The 23,651-nt window shown below is 40.4% G+C and overlaps 1 protein-coding gene across 1 annotated transcript in view; it reads left to right on the top strand.

Annotated features, from left to right (window-relative positions):
• Positions 1-23,651, top strand: part of GRAMD2B (GRAM domain containing 2B) — a 69,297-nt gene that overhangs the window by 35,363 nt on the left and 10,283 nt on the right. The window contains exons 2-8 of the mRNA XM_004384288.2: positions 4,460-4,579; positions 7,994-8,108; positions 10,270-10,336; positions 11,647-11,750; positions 16,878-16,973; positions 20,337-20,408; positions 20,511-20,591. Coding sequence (XP_004384345.1) covers positions 4,460-4,579; positions 7,994-8,108; positions 10,270-10,336; positions 11,647-11,750; positions 16,878-16,973; positions 20,337-20,408; positions 20,511-20,591 — 655 coding nt within the window. The remainder of the gene's footprint in view (positions 1-4,459; positions 4,580-7,993; positions 8,109-10,269; positions 10,337-11,646; positions 11,751-16,877; positions 16,974-20,336; positions 20,409-20,510; positions 20,592-23,651) is intronic.

Consider the following 23,651-nt stretch of genomic DNA (forward strand, 5'->3'; position numbering starts at 1 on the left):
AGTCCTTGTCCCCATCACCAACTCCTGCACCTTCTGCATCCACTTCTACTTCCTTCAGTTACTATGACATCTCTCTTATTTGTACTCTGGCTGCTGTGCAGGAGTCCCCGACACCATGTTCTATAGCCCAACTCTTTGCTTCCCAAGCATTGCAGCCCTTGCCTGCTAGCCATGGAGCCACTAAACAGGTGGCACACACACACACACACAAAAAAAAAAATGTCTTGGCTAGTTGAGATACAGCCTAGGTTTAAGGACAAAGCTTTAGGCAACACTTCTCTCTCACAGAGCTGGCCTTTGACCACAGCAATCTCATTTCCAGGGATTTATCCTATGGCGATCCTTTGATGAAATGTATCTTCAAGTCACTTCTAAACCTTTGTTCACCAAGGCTGTGGTTTTAGAAAATGATGATCAGTTTTTTTTTTTTTAAATGATAACAGTTATCAGTTGTTGCCATCAAGTGGATTCTACCCCATGTGTGTCAGGGCAGAACTGTGCTCCATAGCGTTTTCAATGGTTAATTTTTCAAAAGTAGATTGCCAGGCCTTTCTTCTGAGGCATTGCTGGATGGACTTAAACCTCCATCCTTTCGGTTAGCAGCTGACTGCATCAACCATTTGCATCACCCAGGGACTCCTTTAAAATGATAGATAAAACTACCCCCAGTACCATAAGAGGATTAGTGACATTTTTATGCCTTAGCTTAGACTAATGTAACTTGAAGGTAGACTTAAACACAAGGGACTATAATTAAGAAACACAGCATCCTGGCCTGAACTGCAAATGAGGCATGTGTTTTTATTCACCTGAGATGCAGCTTAATCTAACTTCTGCCCAGGTAACTGCTTATTTACCTTGACTGGCATGTGACCATGCCCAAGTACATTACACAGGAAGGGCAAAGGGCCTGGGAGATTGATGGGATGAGAGAAACGAGTGTTGAATTCACCTTCAACTCTGCCTTTACAAAGGCCGTCACGAGGGGTATGATAGTTAACTCCATGAACGAGTTCTAATTCTGAAAAATTATAAAATCCAAACCCAGTCTCCATCAGACTAATGAGGTCTGGGAAGTGACAAATATTAGACTGTTGGGGATTGTCCACCGTGTTTGTTTTTTTTTAATCGATTGTGTAACAGTGTATGGCAGGTGGCAGTGCTTTATTAAAACCAGCACTCGCTAGCTGGTAATAAAATTGCTGTCCCCTAATAGGTGAAGTCAGGCTTAGTTGGCACAAGCCTGACTGTCTCTCTCACAGCTCTGAAATTCCTACCGAGAAGCGTGCAGAGCCTATAATTGATGCGTACGCTGGACTGGAGATAGGAAAAGAAATAACCTGCTCAGGCCAAGTGAAGGTTGATCCTCTCTGATCATAGCCTTCTCTTATGCTTCTATGGCATTTAATAACTGTGGGCAGCTCCCTTACCTGTCTCACCCACCAGGCTCTGAGCATCCTGTGGGGAGGCACTGTTTCAATAAACATTTGTTGAAATAGGAAGATAAGGCTTTGTCTTCTTGTTTAAAAAAAAAAAAAAATCTGGTTTCCTTATTTTCCCTGTTTAAATGAAACCTGTATTATTTAGTCTCCCTTGCCAGGGAGAGTTCAGTTTCATCGACAGTAACTTTAAAGTTACTGAGAGGCCTTGAGGAAGCATTCCGTTTCACCTCCCATGCTCTGCTTGCTAAAACGCAGACACCTCTCTGCTGTTTGGATCTACACAGTTTCAGTCTCTGGCTGACAAGACTGTAGAAGTAAACGGTGCTTGCAAGAAGAATCCTGCCCGTGTTAGGAATTAGCCTGCTTGAGTGTATGTAGCATCGATAAGAAAACCAAAACCTAGAATTGAATTGGCCCATAGGTAAATTTCATTTCCTTTTTGAGACACTACCTAATTAATCCCTTAATTGATCAACACATATGAACGACCGCTATGAACAAAACACTGAGCTGAGTGCTGTGGAAAAAAACAGAAGTTGTGTGACTTTAAGGAACTTGTTATAATGGTTGAATAAGTAGATGTGGGGAGGAAGTGGAGTTTACAGAACAAGGCAGTAACTGATTAGGTGCCTAGTGAGTTGTAAAGCCCTCAGCGAGCATAGACAGACCACCTGGGATGCAAAGGTTTGTGGAGGATGTAACCCTGAGCTGGGCATTCCAGAAGAGAAGCAGTGCTGAAGGCAAAGCACAAGGTTAAAGAAAAGTGGGTGGCAAATCTCTAGACAAGGAGCCCTGGTGGTACAGTGGTTAGGCAGTTGGCCGCTAACTGAAAGGCTGGCAGTTCAAACGCACCAGCGGCTCTGCAGGAGAAAGACCTGGCAATCTGCCCCCTTAAAGATTACAGACAAGAAACCCCTATGGAGCAGCTTTACTCTGTAACACGTGTAGTTGCTATGAATTGGAATCAACTTGACGGCACCCAAGAGTAACAACAAATCTCAAGACAGAAGTTATTCTAACTGGAGCATACCTGTGTTTTCTGTCATTAAAGATATTGTTTTCATGGGCTGATGTAGAGGTGTGCATTATAATCTTTTCATTGCTAAGCTAGGACTCCTGAGCAGGACCACCACATGTGGTTAAGCACTTAGTACTCCACACAAAAGTACCCAATAAGGAAGGGCTGAAATCCAGATGAGTTTTGCTTCCTTTGCAGCTTGGTAATAGACTGTTTCTGCCTAGAGCAAGGGATGGCTTTTCTCTGCCAGGCTGCGTGTCAGTATGACTACAGCCAAGCAGAGGAATACCTTTTTCTGACTGGTTCCCAGGAGGGGTGGCTTTTTTTTATGTACACAAAGGATGGCTGTTTATGTATTATGTAGGACAGCTACGGCTTTGCCTCTAAATCTTAATCTGACCCAGAATTAAAAAAAAAAAAAAGTCACCATCGAGTCGAGTCCAACTCTTAGCGACCCTACAGGACAGAGTAGAACTACCCCCATAGGGTTTCCAAGGAGCAGCTGGTGGATTCGAACTGCCAACCTTTTGGTTAGCAGCCATAGCTCTTAACTACTGTGCCACCAGGGCTCTATTTGAGTGAACACTGAGATGGATTATTGAAGTTCCATGTACAATTAGTCTCCCTACTTAAAAAGGAACTCTAAAGTAGATTTCTGTCTGATATTTTTTAAGTGTAGGAGTGATGTGTGTGTCTTGAAAGGGTGAAGGGAAAAGGCAGAGATATGCCCTAAGGCCCCTTAATAGCGCTAAAAGTCTGAGTCCATAAATTAAACTTGATGCTAAATTTAAATAAAGTCATTTTTAATTCAAATCAAAGCAGTGTGTTTCAAATAATATTTCAAGGCCTTCCATGTACCTTTTGTTACATAATACAATTCAATTATTGAATTTAAATTTACTCATGTGCTTTAAGTACTTTTGAGAAGAACTACTAAAGCAGAAGATGAGGCTTCTGTCTTCGGATACTTAGCTGCTTAGGAAAAGAGAAGTATTAACCACAATATGAGAGCATCAATCATTCATAAAAACCACTTGCCTTCAAGTCAGTTCTGACTCATGGCAACCCCACGTGTGTCGGAGTAGAACTGTGCTCCATAGGGTTTTCAATGGCAGATTTTTTGGAAGTGTACCACCAGGCCTTTCTTCCAAAGCCCCTCTGGGTGGACTTGAACTTCTAGGGTTTCGGTTAGCAGCAGTGTTAACTGTTTCCACCACGCAGGGACTCCCAGCCATTTATAAGGGTATTAATTGAATACCCTTGCCAGATATACTTAGTCTTGATTTTTACACTGCAATAGGTGTCTAAGTGTAAGCTGGAATTTTCATGTGCTGTGAAAAAATGGTAAGAAAGCATCCAGAAAGCTTTAACTGAACAATAACATTTCCTGCCTGTGATCATTATGAGGTAAAGATACCAAACAGGTAGTAACCTATGTATAACTTCCTGGGAGCTTCTTGGAAATGCAAATTCTCATCAGGGATTCAGACCAGAAATAACAATAACCTTAAGTGGGACCTAGATAAGGACAGCAAAAGGTGGTGACATAAGAGAAGTGCAAACAAAGGGCGAGGGAGTTCCCAGCTGGAAGGCTCACACCTGGCAGGAGGCTGCACAGGAGCATGCGCAGGGGCCCTCCCAGCCTCCAGGTGATCTGCTGCCCACCCACTACACGGCTTGGCAGGGCAAAGCTGGGAGAGCTGGGCAGCGTGAGGCCCACTGGTGCAGAATGGTGGCTGGGAGCACGGAGAAGCCGAGCAAGTCCTGGCCCAGTTGGACATTTATAAGTGAAGCAGCCTGCCCTGCAGCTATTGCCCTCAAGGCTAGGACCCAGCGGAGTTAAAATGGGGGATCTGGAAAGGGCTCAGCTGGCAAAGTTGACTTTAGCCCATCAGTGGAGAGTGAAGATCATTCCACTCTCCTGAAAGCGAGGTTAGGTCATTTTTCCCTCCACCCGCTTCTGGATGGCTAAGGTGAAGCGTTTTTCTCTCTTCTCCAGCTCAGAGGCTGAGAATGGCATGGAGGAGAAAAAGAAGATCTGCAGGTTGCCAACAGCCCAGTCCCCCGCCCTGTCCAGTGAGGCCGAGTCCCCGGACCAGAAGAGAGTCCTTTGCCTGCGGTAAGTCCTCAGGTTGTCTCTTTGTTCTTGTTTGCCTTTTTGGAAGGAGGGGTTGCTGGGAGTAACCTCTATGGTTGTTAAAAGATTAAGGAGCTACTATAGGTAAATAAACCCGCTGAGAAAGAAGTGGAGAGTTTTTCATTGATATACACGGGTTAGAGTTTTGACTTCCTTTGGCTTCTTCTTTTTTTTTTTTTTTATTTTGTTGTTGTTGAGAATATACACAGCAAAACATATACCAATTCAACTGTGTCTACATGTACAGTTCAGTGACATTGATTACATTCTTCGAGTTGTGCAACCATTCTCACTGTCCCCAAGGTTCCTATCTAATCTTTCGAGTTGCTGTTGTTGCTTTGATCCCGTATAGACAGTTCTTAAAAGAGCATAACGCTCAAGGCAGACATTTTTTTACTAGTTAAACTAAACTATTGTTTAGTTCTAAAAAGAATTCAGGGAATAATTTTGGTTTAAGTTTTAAAGATTGTCTGGCATCTTTTCTTAGCAGCATCTTTTTCTCCTTCCTGTCCCAGCCTTCTGCCGGAGCTTCTGCCCCTTTCTTTCGTGAAGCACTGATTTTGCTACCTGATAAAACCAAGTGGCTTGCTCTCAGGCAGAGATTTAGAAAGCACCTAGCTGGCCAGATTGCTAATGAGGCCTGCCCAGGTTGGAAGCTGTGCACATCTGGCGTCTCACCTTCCTAGGAACCACTGGAAAGAGTGAAGGAGAAGCCGGGCCCTCGTCTTGCTGGGGATCCACAGGGAGGGTGTATAAGCTTCTGGTAGCTGCCTGCCTATTTCCTGTGACTGGTGGAGTGAGGGATGGTTGATGTGGTTGTGAGGGGGTGTGGGGCTTTGGGAGGGGGTATAATTGTAGTCCTTTTACTCTCAGAGGCACTAATTACATGCCTTCTTTCATTCGGAAGGGGGAAGGAGGGACTTAAAGTTGTTTTTCAGACCTTAAAAGAGGCCTTAAAAGTTTCACAGTGGTTAGGAGCTTAGCTGCTAACCAAAAGGTCAGCAGTTTGAATCCATCAGCTGCTCCTTGGAAACTCTATGGGGTAGTTCTGCTGTGTCCTATAGGGTCGCTATGAGTCAAAATCAACTCGACAGCAACGGGTTTGGTTTCTTTGGTTTATCTATATCAAGTGGAGGAGTGATTGCTCTCCTTCCCCCATTATTAGAACTGTTAGAACTGCTGCCTTCTATTTCCTGTGGCCTCTGCTAAGGGATGATTAAATAACTCCTGCTTTTCACTTCCTCCCCGGCTACCCAGCCCATATCTTCTCTCCAAATCTATACTTCCTTCAGGACCAAGCGTAAGTTTTACCTCTTCCCCAAAACTTTCCTTTACTGACTATGACTCCCAGTTATCTCTCCATCTTTTCTGCCCATTTTGTGGCATCTCACTTTTAGCCGTTTTTCCTGCAGTTGTGTCCTGTCAGGGCACTTGCCTCACTCGCTAAATGATTCTCTCCACAAAGGCACCAAGCCTGTCATTTCTTGTATCTTCCACCACTGTTGACTGGCTGCAGCAGGCGCTTTAAAAACACTGTTGGTTTTACTCCAGACCCAGCTTCTGATGAGAATAACACACTCCTCATCAGGTCGTGCGCGGTAAGCTTCATGGGGGTGCGGTCTGTGCAGTCGCGAAGGGCCCTGTGCTTGGTGTAATGCTTTGCTGTCACTGTCTTGAAATCCTTAATAATTTTTTTAACAAGAGGACCTGCATTTTCATTTTGCACCGGGCTCCTGATCCTGCTTATAGTCACCTGTAGGAACATTGAGAAGACCCACAGAAATCAAACCTATGGAGATAAGCACCCCACCCTCGGAGGACAATGCTATGCAGACAAGCCCCTTTACTCCTTGTGCCTTTGGAAATTATCAGGAATAGATCTTCCCTGCTTGTCACATTTGCAGACAGCCCATGGTTTTTCAAAAGGTGTGATCATTTCCTCAGCAGTGCCATTTGCATTTATTAACTTGAATCAGTACAGGGGATAAATTCAAATCAGTGAATGGTATAAATAATATGTAATTTGACATTTATAAAAATAATTTTATTTTTAAGCAGAGTACAGATATTTACTCATATTTTCCAAAAAATTAATTCCTGGAATTAGTTCTAAGGGAATTTATACCTGTGAATAGATGCAATGGCATGTAGCTGGATCCTTTTACCTTGAATTGATGAGGAATTTTATCAGTGACTTTAGCATCATGGAGTCAGGAGCTGTGGGGGCTGGAAGGGTCCTAGGAGATACATGGGCCATCATTTTACAGCTGAGAAAACCAAAGCCTAATGTCTCCCAAGCTTCAGTCATTCCTATTCCTCTGTCACACTACCTGAATTACATAGGATTCTTAAATCTGCTTTGAACCAAGTATTTCTTTAAGTAAGCCTCATTCTAAGGAATAACATTATGTCATCATGGATTTCATTGCCATTCCACCCCAATGAACAATAAAACAGCCATATAGGTATATGATAAAACTGGATCTACATACCTCTAAAAATCATACATGCATTCAGCTTTGAAATTACTGTTTTTAGTTGTAGGCTTGAAGGTATGTGTAAATTCATTCAGCTACTGAAATAGAGAACTAGGGCTAGAATTACCTTAGTAGGAAATGCTGGAGCTCTGGCATCTACCCTGAATAAACAAAGGAAGACTTGACTTCAAAATGTGTTCTTTTTTTTTCCCCTGATTTTGCTTCTGTTTCCTCAATCTGTGATGTTTTTTGTCGTTCTTTTCCTCATACCCAGTTTCTGCTCATTCTGTAAGGCCCGACGTATTTAATCCACATTGTTCTGTTTACTTTCTCTTCTCTTACCTCCTGCTGGACTTATTGTCTATATATCATCTCCTAACTTCTATGATAGGCATTGTTTCATTGCTAAAGCGTGTACTGCCCTTTAAAAAAAAAGTTTCATTTGTGTACAGGCTCCTTGAAGATAGAGACTGTCTTGTGTGCCCCAAGGCATTTAACACAATGCCCTACTCAATTAATACTTGTTAAATATTAATAGAATTCTGAAGCAAAACTATTCTTTGATTGAGCTATAGCTGCAATTCTGTTTAATAATTTGCCTCCAATACTCCTCTTTACACTGATTAAAATACTTTAGAAATGATATAATTACTTTTACAACTCTGTTATTATTTCTCACTTCAATAATTTACCATTTATGCAGTTTGAGACAGCCTGCTGAAATCATTCCAACTCCCTAAGACACATGCTGTGTGAATTACCCTTAGAATATTAGGAATAATCATTGATGTCTAAAAGAGAAAAATGAATGTCCAGTTTTCTCGTGGCCTGATATAATAATCAAGATTTATTTCAGAAATATTAATGAAGTAGCATAAAAATATCCATCTTATAGAGTCCCTGGATTTTCTTTCCCCAGGTCAAAATCCGGTTTTGATGGTACCTCCTCCTCAGCAGGTGATAAGAATGACTGTAAAACAGAGAGCAAAACTGATTCCAAGACTGAAAGGAAAAAGTCTTCGTCTTCCAGCCAGGTAATTTGGGAATGGAATGTGTACTGTCTCAGAGAATGACAGAAGGATTGAGGCCAGTGGAAAGAAAGAACTCAAGTGTACAGCTTTCCACTGGTCAGACTGAATCTAGGCGTAAGTTTGAGAGAATCTAGAACGGACAGGCTGAAGTTCCTTCAGTCAGTCTTTCATCAATATTATATTTTACAACTGACCTTTCAACACATATTGAGGGGCGATAAGTTCCAGGTTGTGACCCTTAACTCTGTCAAGTACCCCGAAAGTAGGGACCAACCCAAAGTAATGTGCTTGTCTAATAATTAGCAGGATGAGGAGAGGGGTGACATCCTTGCATTAAAATGAAATAGTCTGACAAGGCACCTTCCTGAGAAGAAGGCTCCCCATCTGCATACAGAGGAAGGAAACCTGTGAACAGGGCCATCGTTCTCCTCCTGAAGTCATTTTGATTCTGCTCTAAAATATACCCAGAGAGGTACAAAACCGAGTTCTGTGTCATAGAGTCTGACACATTTACTGAGCTGGAGATTTTTTTTTTTTTTTTTTTTTGACACTTCACACCTAAATACTTGAATATGTGTCTCCTAAGAGGGGTTGGGGGAGACTGTTGGCACATACAGTAAATATAGCTAAATATTAAATATATAAAAATATTATAAAATGTATATTCAAGTTTCCACAGTTGTCCCAGTAATGAATGTCCTTTATAGTTTCTCTTCCTCTCCAGGATCCAGTTAAGAGTCATACTGCATTTATTTGGTCTGTTTTAGTTTAGATCAGTCCTCTCACTTTTTTTTGTTTAACCTTTTATTACATTGATACTTTTGAAGAGTCTATGGCCTGGGATATTTTTAAATCAAGTATGCAACCAATGCTCACTGTGCCATTAAAAACAAAATCTCAATAAAGCCCCCCTAGAACACTTAGCTTTAATGAAGGCAACTTGCTGGGTGAAAATGTGCAGCAGGAAACAGCATGTGGTAACTCTCTCTGTGTAAGGTGTTTATCCGTAAAATAGCTGACTCCCGAGGACCATCTATCATCTTGATGACCTGCTCTGTGGCTTTTTTATGGCAATAATAGGCCAGTTTTTCTGTTAAGACTATTCATACTTCAGCTAATAATACATCAAGGGCATATTTGTGCTTATTTCTCTGTGCTTATCTATCTTAAGTCTTTTCCTTATAAGACTTTTCCATCAAAAGCATCCTATGAGGAAGAGAAGTCCTTTAAAAGGACGACTCAGCTCTACTGATTAATAGCTATGTGGTGCTGATTAAGACAGTCAATATCCCTGAAGCACAGTGTCCTAATTCCTGGAATGGGGATATCAGGTTCACAGGGTTATTGTGAGGATGACATTTGTGAAAGCATTTTTACAAATTGTAAATTGCCACCTATACATTGTTGTCAGTGTGGAAACAGATGCCTTGAAAATGAAGTGATTTGTAGCATTTCAGACCCTTGGGCCTTTTACTGCCCTGGAGTGTTAAGTCTTTGGTAAGAAATCCTTGTCTTAACGGTCACCTCCCCCTGAGGCTAGCTAAGGAAATGCCTTCACAATAGTAGTAGTAATAGTTACCATATATTGTCCCAGGCAGTAGGTCCTTTAGATGTATTCTCTCCTATAAGCCTTACGGCATCCCTGTGACGCAAGTACTGGCACAAAAAAAGGAAACTGAGGTTAAAGTGGCTAGGCCATGATAACACACTAAGTAAGAGGTAGAGTCAACGCTTAAACTCAGAATTATCTGACTACAAAGCTTTAACCACTGTACTCTTCTGCCTCCCTTTTGTCTTTATTGCCCTGGGATCTACCACCTTCCCTTGTGAGACTCCCTAGAATTTCATCTGGTTTCTTATCAGGGACATTCTTGTTCAGCCCTGTTTCTGTGCAGAGAGCTGACTACCAGCTATGTCGTTATTATAAACCCAAGTCCAACCAACAAGTCACTGGTCTTACTGGAGTATGAAACAATTTGTGTCCTGCCTCCTACCGTTTTCCACTGAAGGATTGTGTCAGAGACTCTGAGGTCAGAGAGAAGGAATGCCTGAAGATACTATTAAGGGAGGGAAAATTTGTTATTTCATTTAAATTGAAATGAAAATTTGTCATGTTTCACAAAAAAGTGAGAGCAGTGATACCTGTCTTTTGTTCTCGTTGTAGTACAAGGCAAATATGCACTTTCACAAGTTGTTTCTTGAAGTCCCAGCTGAGGAACCACTGACGCAAAGTAAGTTCTGACCCGTTTGACATTTTAAGCTAAGTATTTGAAAGATACTAATTAGTTTTGGGGGAGAGAGAGGGTATGGTCTGGGGATAGAGTCATCAAGGGGAATAGGTTCCTGAAAGTCATGATGTAAGAATAATGCCTGTTTCCTTCAGCTCTCACCCAGCTAAGAGAGTAGAATGAGAAACTGCTGTGAATGAGAAGCTCCACATGATATGGAATAATTTAAGGGGATTCCAGAATGATATCCTTGCCTTCCATATTCACTGCCGAAATGCATGTGATTGAATTGTCCTGAGATTTAAGATAACAATCCTGGGACACAAGAGATCACTACCAAACCAAATCAAACTCATTACTGTCAAGTCAATTCCAACTTATAATTGACCCTATAGGACAGAGTAGAACTGCCCAACAGGGTTTCCAAGGCTGGAAATCCTTATGGAAGCAGACTGCCACTTCTTTCTCCCATGAAGCGCCTGGTGGGTTTGAACCACCAACCTTTTGGATAGCATCCAAGCACTTAACCACTGCACCACCTAGAAGAAAGCTAAAAGAGAACAAAAATCTAAGTGGACAGACATGTGTTGGGTTCCTGCAATATGCAGGGTGTGATGCTCACACCTAACATCCTCACCAGCACGCCAGCTAAGCACCTACCCTGCTCTGCAGAGGTTCTTCAAGAGGCCAAGGTTTCATTCTAGCCTCTTGTGGTATGAAACAAACCAAAAACCCACGGCCATCGAGTCGATTCCAACTCGTAGCGATCCTATAGGACAGAATAGAACTGTCCCATTGGGTTTCCAAGGAGCAGCTGGTGGTTTCAAACTGCTGACCTTTTGGTTAGCAGCCCAGCTCTCAACCACTGCACCACCAGGGCTCCTCTCTTGGTGTACAGATGCTTAATTCCTGCCATCATTTCCAAACAGGAAGGCTTGCCCCTCCGCCACTGAGACAACTTATTTCAAGAGGTGCCATTAGGGAGAATCCCAAGAAGAAAGGGACGGGGTGCTAATGTTAGCCCACAGGTGACACACCTCCCTAAAGAGAGGAGATTTTTGAAAACACCATTCGTGATCTCTCCTGTGAAATGATAGGCTTGGCCTTTCCATTTTGATTTTCATAATACAGTTTATGAGATTTAGAATTAAAAAACAAACTAGTCTTAGCTGTCTTGTACCACAAAAGATGACTGAAAAAGAGGTCATAGCGTATTATCTCTTCCCATTTCTGAGTCACCAAAATATATGTATGTAAAATTTTTATTTTAATGGAAATTCTAAGTGGTGTTATATCTATATATATTTTCCCAGGCTTTACCTGTGCTCTTCAGAAAGAAATACTATACCAAGGAAAGCTCTTTGTATCAGAAAACTGGATTTGTTTTCACTCAAAGGTCTTTGGAAAAGACACTAAGGTTGGTATAATTTTAAAAAACTAAGCAATTTATTGCATATTGTGAATATTGTTTTAAAAATATATTATTGATAAATGAAATTCAGTGATACTTATAAATATTTCCATCATTATTATACTTTTATGCCAGGTTTCCTGAGTTGTGGTCCCAAATATTACAGATTCTAAATGCCTCCAGATGACACTAACTTCCCTCTTTCCCTAAACATTCACTTTCTTACTCATTTCCTTGTACACATACACACATACCTCTTCACAACCATACTCTATTTTTTTTTTACCCAAATATCACAAAAGAACATTCAGTACGGTTCATCTGGAGAATATGCTCTAATTTGTTTCAAAGATATATGTTAAAACCAAAACCACTTTTTTTAAGAAATGTTAATTTTTATACCTTATTCATACCAGTTACCATAAGAGGCATCTAGGAAAACAGGCCTATAAATAAGCTACTTATTAGTACTCACTTTGTACCATCACCAGCACAAAATGAGCAGGAGTTGGAGCATTCAAGGCCTAGTCTCAGAGTCACACACCCATAATCCCGAGTAGACTCTGATATGACATCTTTTCATTAAACGCAGCTTTGGGGGAGGGGTAAGCCCATGAAATGCCAAGCCATTAAGAAGCTTCTGAAGGAACTGACATCTTCCTTAGGCACCACCTCCTAAAATGAGGACCTTGAGATAGTGGCGTAAGAAGGGAAAAGAGGGTTCCATCCCACTGACATTCTTTTCCTTTGAACTGTGATGTCACATCACAATTCATTCAGGCCACAGAATAAGGAGTCAGAGAAACACCTTTTTGGGTTCCCATGACTTCAGTGAATTTCCAATCATTCTGATTCCCGATTATGAATCAGCGATTTTGATACTTATAAAGTAGCTGACTAACAACTTTTTGTTTTGAGTTGCCCAAACCTACTGCCATGGAGTCTATTCTGACTCATAGCAACCCTATAGGACAGAGTAGAACTGCCCCATAGGGTTTCCAAAGCTGTAAATCTTTACAGAAGCAAGCTGCCACATCTTTCACCCGAGGAGCCAGCTAGTGGGTTTGAACGGCTGACCTTTCGGTTAGTAGCCGAGCACTTTAGCCACTGAGCCACTATATTCTCCCTAAGCTACTGGCAATCTTATAGAAGACCACTTAACAAATATAATGGAAATGCTTTATTTTATTGGTGTTGAGTAATCAGACTAACACACTATTCTTTAGGTCAAGCATGCTATTTTTATATTATTTCTTTCTATATAGAGTTATGTTTAGATAAACTTATTTTGATTAACAGTATTATCTGAATCAGTGTCATGCGAGGCAGTGTTAAACAGTATTCTACCACATTTCTAGATTTCTAAATTATAAGAACTGGTTCAAAGAGTGGAGAGGATGGTTGTATAGTATTGATCTCCAATTCAATGTGATAAAGATGATTGTCAGGGATTCAGAGAGAGCCTACAGCTCTGACTAAAGCAGCAGGGGTTGAAGACATTAGTGAACAAAGAAATTAGTCTTTGTTAACCAGTTGCCGTTGAGTCAATTCCGACTCATAGCGGGATTCACAAAGGCAGTGAATACAGTTTCAAGCTAATATGATTTTAGCAGTGGTTTCAAAGTCTTACTTTTACTTGAAAACCGACAAAAAGAAGATCCTGGTGTTTTAAAGGAATGGATACACTGGGATCACTTTTACAAATGCTCTATGTGGCACAGCGTTGAGGAGCTTGGCTGCTAACCAAAAGCTCGGCAGTTCGAATCTACTGGGTGCTCCTTGGAAACCCTATGGGGCGTTCTACTCTACCGTATAGGGTCACTATGAGTCCGAATTGAATTGATGGCAACGTTTGGTTTGTTTTCATTTTTTATATGTAATCTACAGAAGGAGGAGATTGAAAATCTAAGGATGGAGTTAGGACATTTATAATTCAAATCTATTGCAGTATTTCCTCACTGCCAACTGACCTGGTTTCCAACATGATCCAATATGAACTAAAGGCACCCAAACAATTTGCTCTAGGAAAAGGAATTTTCTGAGCAGCCCACCCTAGAAAAATATTAATAAAGTATAACTTTAATCAAGATCTTTTAGTCAGCCTGTTGGTATTTTCAAATGTTAGCAAAAGTAACATGCATGTATCACATTCCACCCAGGCTCAAACTGAAAAGTGATTTATGCTTTATTTCACAAATGTTATCTGCTTATAGTCTTACATTCATGAAGCAATTGATTGAAAACTCCTTAACGATGTCCCATGCCTTAGATTATGAAAAACCCTAATTTATAGCCCCTTGTCACTGCATGTTTGTGTTTCTGCTCAGAAACAAAATTAGACTTATTTTTATTTCATCTTCTGTCTTGGTGTGTCTTAAATTCTTTTTTCCAAAGTTATCCCCACTTAGCACCAAAGACACATCCAGACTCCCTGAGGGACCAGATTTGGGGCTGAAGGCTCTGGGGACCATGGTCTCAGGGAACATCTAGCTCAATTGGCATAACATAGTTTATAAAGAAAATGTTCTACATTCTATTTTGGTGAGTAGCGTCTGGGTCTTAAAAGCTTGCGAAAGGCCATCTAAGATACTCCACTGGTCTCACCCCTTCGGGAGCAAGGGAGAATGAAGAAAACCAAAGACACAGGGAAAGATTAGTCCAAAGGACTAAGGAACCACAACTACCACAACTTCCACCAGACTGAGTCCAGCACAACTAGATGGTGCCCAGCTACCACAACCGACTGCTCTGACACAGATCATAGTACAGAGTCCCAGACAGAGCTGGAGAAAAACGTAGAACAAAATTCTAACGTACAAAAAAAGATCAGACTTACTGGTCTGACGTAGATTGGAGAAACCCTGAGAGTATGGCCCCCAGACACCCTTATATCTCAGTAATGAAGTCACTCCTGAGGTTCACCCTTCAGCCAAAAATTAGACAGGCCCATAAAACAAAGCGAGACTAAATGGGCACACTAGCCCAGGGGCTAGAATGAGAAGGCAAGAGGGGACAGGAAAGCTGGTAATGCAGAACCCAGGATCAAGAAAGGGAGAGTGTTGACATGTCATGGGATTGGCAACCAATGTCACAAAACAGTATGTGTATTAATTGTTTAATGAGAAACTTGTTTGCTCTGTAAACCTTCATCTAAAGTACAATTGAAAAAAATAAAGTTATCCCAATTTATAACTTCTGAATTGTCTCTCACCCTTTAAAATTTTTGTAGGTATAGTTCTTTGGCAAAGTAAATTTTTAAAAATGTCTAATTTAGATTAGTGCCTCATTCTTCCACAGTATTCCTGTCCAGAACTTTGAGACAGTAGAATAACCCCATCTCATAAGCCCAAATATGAATGTAAATACTCATCATTAAAAGCTTATTTTTCTTCTGTGAAGCTGGCAGTACTAACATATAAGGCCCTTCTCTCCTCAGTGATGTTGTTGATCTCTTTCAGAATGTGTGAAACATTTTTACAAAATATGTTTGTCATGGTTTGAATTATGTCTTCCCAAAAATGTGTGTGTCAATTTGGCTGGGCCATGATTCCCAGAGTTGCGTGGTTGGCCTCCATTTTGTGATTGTAATTTTATGTTAAAGAGGATTAGGGTGGGATTGTAACACTACCCTTACCCAGGTCATGTCCCTGATCCAATGTAAAGGGAGTTTCCCTAGGGTGTGGCCTGTACCACCTTTTACCTTACAAGAGATAAAAGGAAAGGGAAGCAAGCAGAGAATTGGGGGACCTCATAGCATCAAGAAAGCAGTGCCGGCAGCAGAGCACGTCCTTTGGACCGGGGTCCCTGTGCAGAGAGGCTCCTAGTCTGGGGGAACATCAAGGAGAAGAAGGCCAACAGAGAAAAAAAGCCTTCCCCTGGAGTTGATACCCTGAATTTGGATTTTTAGCCTACTTTAACTGTGAGGAAATAAATTTCTCTTCGTTAAAACCATCCACTTTTTATTTCTGTTAGAGCGGCACTAGATGACTAAGACAATGTTCAAGTGAGTATGTGTACCTATAGACATGGAGGGAGCCAGATCATTTTCTTTTTACCATGGGACCATGGACTCTTCAGGGATAGAAGTGATGTGATCTATTTTTTCTTGTGACTAAGCGTTGTTGGAGGGATATAATATATAAGTGTCAAGAACATTTATTACTCTTTGTGGCATCTGATATATTCTTTTAGCATATTTTATATTGAAAAGAACCCACATTTGGATCCAGTTGGTTCAGATTCTATCTGTAACTTCTTATATGTGTGATCGTGAGCACGTCATGTATCTCTATAAACAAATTTCCTTATATGCCTACTTTATAGAATTGTCATAATTAAATGACATTCTCATCTGGTAAATAGGTATTAATGATGGTAGTTGCTACAGTTGTCATTGTTGTTTTTCTTTATTGTTTGAATCTGGAAAGAACTTAAGAGTTCATTTATTTCACCCATCCTCATTTTATGAAACAGACAAAGAAATGAATGAAATTTTTATTGAGTGGTGGGCATTTTTCATATATCTCATTTAATCCTCACAAACATGGGAAGTAGGTAAGATTAACTCTATTTTACAAATCAGCAAACTGAGGCCTAGAAAAAAGATACCTTATAAGGTTGAATGGGTCATGGGTCATGTAGATAGTAACAGAACTGAGCTGAGAATTCAGGTCCCAGACTTTCTGTCCAATGATCTTTCTACTACACCAGTGCTTTTCAATGTTTTCCACACCCATATGTGCCTAAGGACAGAGGAGAGTGGGTTCCCACGTAGTTACCTGGGTTAGCACAGACTGGGTGACCACAAGAGGCAAATTAGCACCTTAGGCTTAGCTTTAAAAAGAAATGTAAATTTTGCATTCCTCTCTGTGTGGAGATAAAGGTTTCCCACCAAGTCCTTCCAGCAGAATTGATGATCCAGATTTATCCTCTGGCTTTGCAGACACCAGTTTGAGGAGCTCACTGACATGCCCCATGCCACTCTCTAAGACTTCGTTTTCTAAGTCTTAGAGCTTGCTGCTGGTTTTGATTGATTGATTTATCTATCTTTCTTTAACTGAAAGTGTGACGTGAAGATTTAAAGTGCCATTCTTTGAAGCCTGACCCAGTATGAACTTGGTGATTCTGTTTCAGATCTCCATCCCAGCTTTCTCGGTAACCCTGATAAAGAAAACCAAAACTGCTCTTCTGGTGCCAAATGCCCTGATTATAACGACAGTCACAGACAGGGTGAGTATGTGCAGAGCGAGGGCACCTTGGCTTTGTCCTCCTGCTCCGTGCTCCATTGCTTCAGGGGCCTCTTGCCAGGGACCAGGACTCTAAACCACAAATAACACCATCATCCCCAATAGTGAATCAGGAGATATTCTATTCACGGGACATCCCAGTTAATTGGGAGGGAGAGAGTGGAATAGTTTGGCTTCTGTTCTACCTTATAGTTCCTTGCATAGTGCCTGGGGTCTTAAAAGCTTACACGCAGCCATCTAAGGTACAACAATTGGTCTCTATTCACCTGGAGCAACAGAGGAAAAAGGAGAGTCAGGAATAGGAGGAGGATATGTAATGTGTGGCTAATTGCCTCCATGAATAACTGCCTCCTTTGCCATGAGACCAGAAGAACTGGATGGGGCCTGGCTACCGTTAATAAACATTTTGATCAAAGATTCCATAGAAGAATCCTGATCAAAAGGAGAAAAATGCAGAACAGAATTTCAACTTTTCATGGACTCCAGACTTTATGGAGCCGTAGAGGGAGGATGAACCCCTGAAACTATGGCCCTGAGATACTCTAAACCTTCACCAAAAATATCCCCTGAAGTCATCTTAAAACTGAGCAATAGTTTAGCTTAACTGATATAAAAGTCTGCCTTGAGCATTATGCTCTTTTAGAACTATCTATATGGGATCAAATTGACAACAGCAAATCGAAAGATTAGATAGGAACCTTAGGGGGCAGTGAGTTTATGTTAATGAAGGAGGAACAGCTCAGAAAAAGGGTGAGAATGGTTGTACAACTCAAAGAAATGTAATCAATGTCACTAAATTGTATGTATAGAAACTGTTTAATCAGTGTATGTTTTGCTGTGTATATTCTCAACCACAACAAAATAAATGAAATTTAGAAAAAAAAAAACCTATCTCTAGATATTTATAAAGTGTTGTTTCCCCTCACAAGGTGATTTATTTGAATTAATTGCTGTCAGTTTTGAATTCCCTACTGTCTTAATTATACCAATTACTTAGTCATATTGCTTGACCAAGGTCAAAAAGATTATTCTTTTCTAACTTCCCTTTCCCTATTCAGTTCTTTAATATTAAAAACAAAAGTGAGCAACTACAACCTTGTGGACAGGGTGAGGCAGGATGACACTTAGGAGTCCTTGGGGTGGGGGTGGGCTGCTCAGCCCCCTCATAACCTCAACCAGTACCTCCCCAAAGCCATCCCAAGTGGATACAACTTATGCTTCCCAGGCAGTGGCAGCTTCAGCACTGGTTCCTAGCCCCTCTTTCCTACCAGACTGCCTTAACTACTCTCTTCTATACAGAAATTTTGGAGCTGTCATTGATTGTTGGGTTACCCCAGACATGTCCAACCAGAGACATTTGCATTGAGAGTGGTGTTTATTTCAGGTTGGCAGGAGAGAAGCAGAGAGTGGAGTAGTTTGGATGCTCGTTTTTCTCTTGATTTTTTAAGAAATATTTTATCTACTATATGAAAACATAAAAGCTACATTCCATTTCTAAGCATATTTGTTAGACGTGGATAACTTAGAGTGAAACGGAAGGAGAAGGAAGGAAAAAAAGAGGCTGTTCTGATCAGCTAGGAATGTATTTTGTGTATTGTATGTATAATATGTATTTTGTGATTGATTTCTTTAAAATAATACTTGCTAACAAGCATTGAGTACTTACTCCTTGTCAGGCACTATGCTAAATACTTTACTTTTATTTTCACATTTATTCCGCATATTTATTCTACATCCTTGTCATGGATTGAATTGTGTCCCCCCAAAAATATGTGTATTAATTTGGCCAGGCCATGAATCCTGGTATTGTGTGGTTTTCCTGTATGTTGTAAATCCTACCTCTATGATGTTAATGAGGGAGGATGGGTGGCACTTGTGTTAGTAAGGCAGGACTGGATCTACAAGACTGGATTGTGTCCTAGGGCAATCTCTTGAGATATGAAGGACAGAGGTGAGCAGAGAGACAGGGGGACCTCATACCATCAAAAAAGCAGTGCCGGGAGCAGAGCGCATCCTTTGGCCCAGGGTCCCTGCACAGAGAAGCTCCTAGTCTGGGGGGAAACTGAAGAGAAGAAGGCTGACAGAGAGGAGGAAGCCTTCCCCTGGAGCTGATGCCCTGAATTTGGACTTTTAGCCTACTTTGACCATGAGGAAATAAACTTCTCTTCATTAAAACCATCCACTTGTGGTATTTCTGTTGTAGCAGCACTAGATGACTAAGACAATCCTATAAGGGATAGATACTGTTAAGAAAACTGAAGCTAAGAGTGGTTAAGCAATTTGCCCAGCGTCACCAAGTTAGTCAGTGTCAAAGTGAAAATTTGCAACCAGTTCAGTCCAGCGCCAGACCCCATAATGTTAACTACTTTGAAATACAATACTTGCTTAGAAATTACATCAAGTTTTCTCATTGGTGAACGAGAGCGGTAATGACAAACTAATGGAAAGGGGATCTGAAAAGTTTCTATGCCTCAATTAGATCAAGAAAGAGTGAGTTTCTATATATTCTGAAGGTATATTTTTCAAACTTCCCTAAGACAAGTGAATCTTATGTATGGTAAAATCATTTTTCCTTATGTCATTTATCTCCAAATTCCTTGTCTAGCTCTGATTTTACTGTTTCTTGTAAACATCCACTAGAAAAATCTCCATTTTTGTGCAAGAAAGAATCTGGAAGTGCTTGAAAAGGTTGCCTGTTAGAGCTGATGAGAAATTTTCGATGGAAATCTGAAGTCAGAGCAGAGAAAGCAGACTCTTAAGAATTGTTTTTTTGTTCCTGTGATTATTTGTTTGCTTGTTTGTTTTCCAGTTGCCCTTGAGTCAGTTCCAACTCATAGTGACCCCATGTCTGTCAGTAGAACTGTGCTCCATAGGGTTTTCAAATGGCTGATTTTTCAGATTACCAGGCCTTTCTTTTGAGGCACCAGTGGGTAGACCAGAACCTGCAACCTTTTGGTTGGCAGCCAAGCATGTTAACCAGTTGCACCACCCAGGGACTTCTAGGAATTGTTAGATACCTTAAAAAATAAAAATAAAAAGAAGGAGGAGAGACTTTAAAGAGGCTCTAACAAGTATAACCAGCCTTCATTTTGCCCTACACTTCTTTATTACTTAAAATTGGGTTCAGGGATTTCGTTGCTATTGTGGGGGGGTATTTGCTTTATTCCAAGAATGGAATAGAAATTGAACGTTGCAGTGAGAAAAATGAAAATACAGATCAAAGAATGGCCTTTGTCATTTGAAAATAAAAAAATATAGACATATACCTTTCTGAACTCTGAACTCTTTTCTCGTTAACCTCTCAGCAGGCATTATCTGTACATAGTTATTCCGTTTTGTTTTTCAGTACATATTTGTCTCCTTACTCTCCAGAGATTCAACTTACAAACTACTGAAGTCTGTGTGTGGACACTTAGATGTGAGTATGACATCTCTGAGCCTCAGTTACTGTATCTCTTTTGTATTTTTTGTCATTTAGTAGTTGATCTGATTTTTTTTCATTTTATTCCTATGATTTCAGAATACAAGCATTGGTAACAGCCCCAATCCGTCTTCTGCTGAGAACAGTTTCCGGGCAGACCGCCCTTCATCTCTGCCTCTGGTAAGTTGCCTGCATAGCTATCTAAATGCAAAAGAAAGGGAATATATCCTACGATTTCACTTCTCTTTCTACCATGACCAGGATGCGGGAGGAGCATAACCAAAAAACCAAGCCCATTGCTGTCGAGTCGAATTCTGACTTATAGCGACCCTTAGGAATTGTTTTTCAGAGGAGGACCATAGGACTATGATATTTGAGACATAGTTGAAGGAACAGGGCATTTCTGTCCTGAAGAAGAGAGGATGATAGGAGGCCATAAGCGTTTTTCAGGTAATTGAAGGCTTGTCCTGTGGAAGAAACTTGACTGCCTTGGGGAATTATTGGTCGTTGAAGGTGTTCATAACATCCTGCTCTGTTTGCTTGTCAGTGTTGTTTTAGAGGGATTCACAAATCCGTTTGGGGTAGGGCGTGATTCATCTCACAAATTATTGAATGTCTGGCACGTTCAAGGCACTATGCTAATGTACACTGTAACAATACCAGCAAAAATCAAAACTAGTTCTCGCCTTCAAAGACTTAGAGCTCACTAGAGAAGATAAAAGAAGAAAGCTATAATGTCCAAGTGAAAGGTAGAGAGATTCTTTGATTCCCTTACACTTTGTTAACTGTAGAATAAATCTCTAGTGGGAAGTAGCTCCCCGTTTGTACAAGATTTATTCATATGATATTATAATGTTTGCCCAAGAGAGTCCTAGCTATATTATCAAAATGATTATTACCAAATATTGAAATATCTTTGGTAGGGAGTATAAGCCCTTAGTTTCAACATCTACAAATCTTTTTTAAGAGTTGTTAAAAAGTAATGGGATTCAATAACAACAAAAATAAATTATAAAAAAAAAAGTAACCGGTTTGAAAACATATGTTCACACAAAATCTTGTACAAGAATGTATACAGCAGCACTATTCATAATAGCCCAAAAGTGGAAACAATCCTACTGTCTATCAACTGACAGATGGACAAACAAAATGTGGTATGTCCATACAATGGAATATTATTTGTCCATAAAAAGGAATGAAATACTGATACATGCTACAACATGGAAGAACCTTGAAACCATTATGATAAGTGAAAGAAGCCAGACATAAAAGGCCACATTCATATATTGTGTGATTCCATTTATATAGAATATCCCAAATAGGCAAATTCATAAAGGCAGACAGTAGATTAGTGGTTGTCAGGGGCTGAAGAAGGAAGGGATGGAGAGTAACTGCTAATGGGTATGGAGTTTCTTTTGGAGCTTATGGAAATCTTCTGGAATTAGATAGTGATGACTGCACAACATTGTGAATGTACTAAAAATGGCTGAATTATATACTTTAAAATGGTTAAAATGGTGAATTTTACTTCTATTAAAAAAATATACCATTAAAAAAAAAGAGTGGGGAAGTCATCCAATATAGAATAGCTAAAAAAAGACAGATTAGAAATCCAACAAGCCTGGTTTCAAATCTGAGCTCCACCCAGCTGAGCTATGTCATTGAGTAAGCTCTTTACTGCTCTGACTCAGTTTCTTCATAAAATGCCAACCTCATGGTGTGGCTGTGAGGATTATATGCAATAATGTATGTAAATATTAAAAATCAAAGAAGTCACTTTGAGGATTAAGGTGCACCTGACCCAAGTCATGGTATTTTTAGTCACCTCATATACATGTGAAAGCTGGACAATGAATAAGGAAGACTGAAGAAGAATTGACACCTTTGAGTTGTGTTGTTGGTGAAGAATATTGAATATACCATGGACTACCAAAAGAACGAACAAATCTGTCTTGGAAGAAGTACAGCCAGAATGCTCCTTGAAAGCAAGGATGGCGCGATTTCGTCTCACATGCTTTAGACACGTTATCAGGAGGGACCCGTCCCTGGAGAAGGCCATCATGCTTGGTAAAGTAGAGGGTCAGTGAAAAACAGGAAGACCCTCAACAAGATGATAGATTGACACAGTGGCTGCAACAATGACAGCAATTGTGAGGATGGTGCCAGACCAGACAGTGTTTCGTTTTGTTGTACATAGGGTCGCTCTGAATTGGAACGGACTTGACAGCACAGCAACAACAACAACAATGTATGTGAATAGCTTTACATACTTCCTGATATGTGATAGGCATTCAATAAATCATTATTATACTGAAGAGACTTTAATTTTTCAATTTTCCTTCCCCTATAAATTCTTGAATGAAATTGAAATGAGTATTGAGATGACCAAAAGTCAGCAAGTTCAAGGGAAAAGGTGAGTAATTTGCTTACAAGATGAGTCTCTTCATTTGGTAGCTAACTAAATTGTTAAAAGTTCAGTCTAATTGTACCTTCACCAGGACATTTTAATGACATTGCTTTGTGTCTTTAGTTCTTAAGCACTTTGGGAGAACCAGTGGCAAACAAAGTGAAGAATATCTGCTTTTTCCTTACTCCTCTAGCATCCTTCCATTATTTAGATGTGATAGCACGGACCCTGTTGATTTTGTTGGGGAAGAAAAAGGCTAAAATTTTCAGGGTCTACTTTGCTAAAGCCATTTTCCCTCTTCTGTTTTCAGTACTTTCTTTAAACTATCATTTATGAATAGCTTTCTCTCTGTCTACATATCCAAACATCCACTCTTTGTCCTAGTATTGTCTACAGCAGCCAGTTTTTCTCATTAGAAAGTGCTAATGAAATGTTTCTAGCTTTTCACTCGAAGCGTTTCAATCACCAGCATTCCAGTTTTTTTCTAGACGTTTGTTGTTTCAAACAGGTTGGCCACTGTTGACAGAATTCAACTGCCCAGAAAAATCTCACTTTTAGTAACCAGATACAGTGAAACCTGTGAGAGCCTGAACTCAACAGGACCACCTTGTTTTCCTGGGTCTCGCAAGTTTTCCACCTTCGACAGGGTGCAGTTTTACCACTTTTCTATCACTCATTTTAGTGGAAAATATTTAATGTTCCTTCTCTGACAGGTTTCCACCTTACACATGTTCCAGCTTTTGCAGGTTTTCCTGTACTCAGTGACCTATTTGGAAGAACTCAGTAGGATGGAGTGGTCCTCCTTTCTTTTCTGCATTTTATAGGGCAGGTCT

Source organism: Trichechus manatus, unplaced genomic scaffold, assembly GCF_000243295.1.
Source record: "Trichechus manatus latirostris isolate Lorelei unplaced genomic scaffold, TriManLat1.0 scaffold00121, whole genome shotgun sequence".
Taxonomy (NCBI): Eukaryota; Metazoa; Chordata; class Mammalia; order Sirenia; family Trichechidae; genus Trichechus; species Trichechus manatus.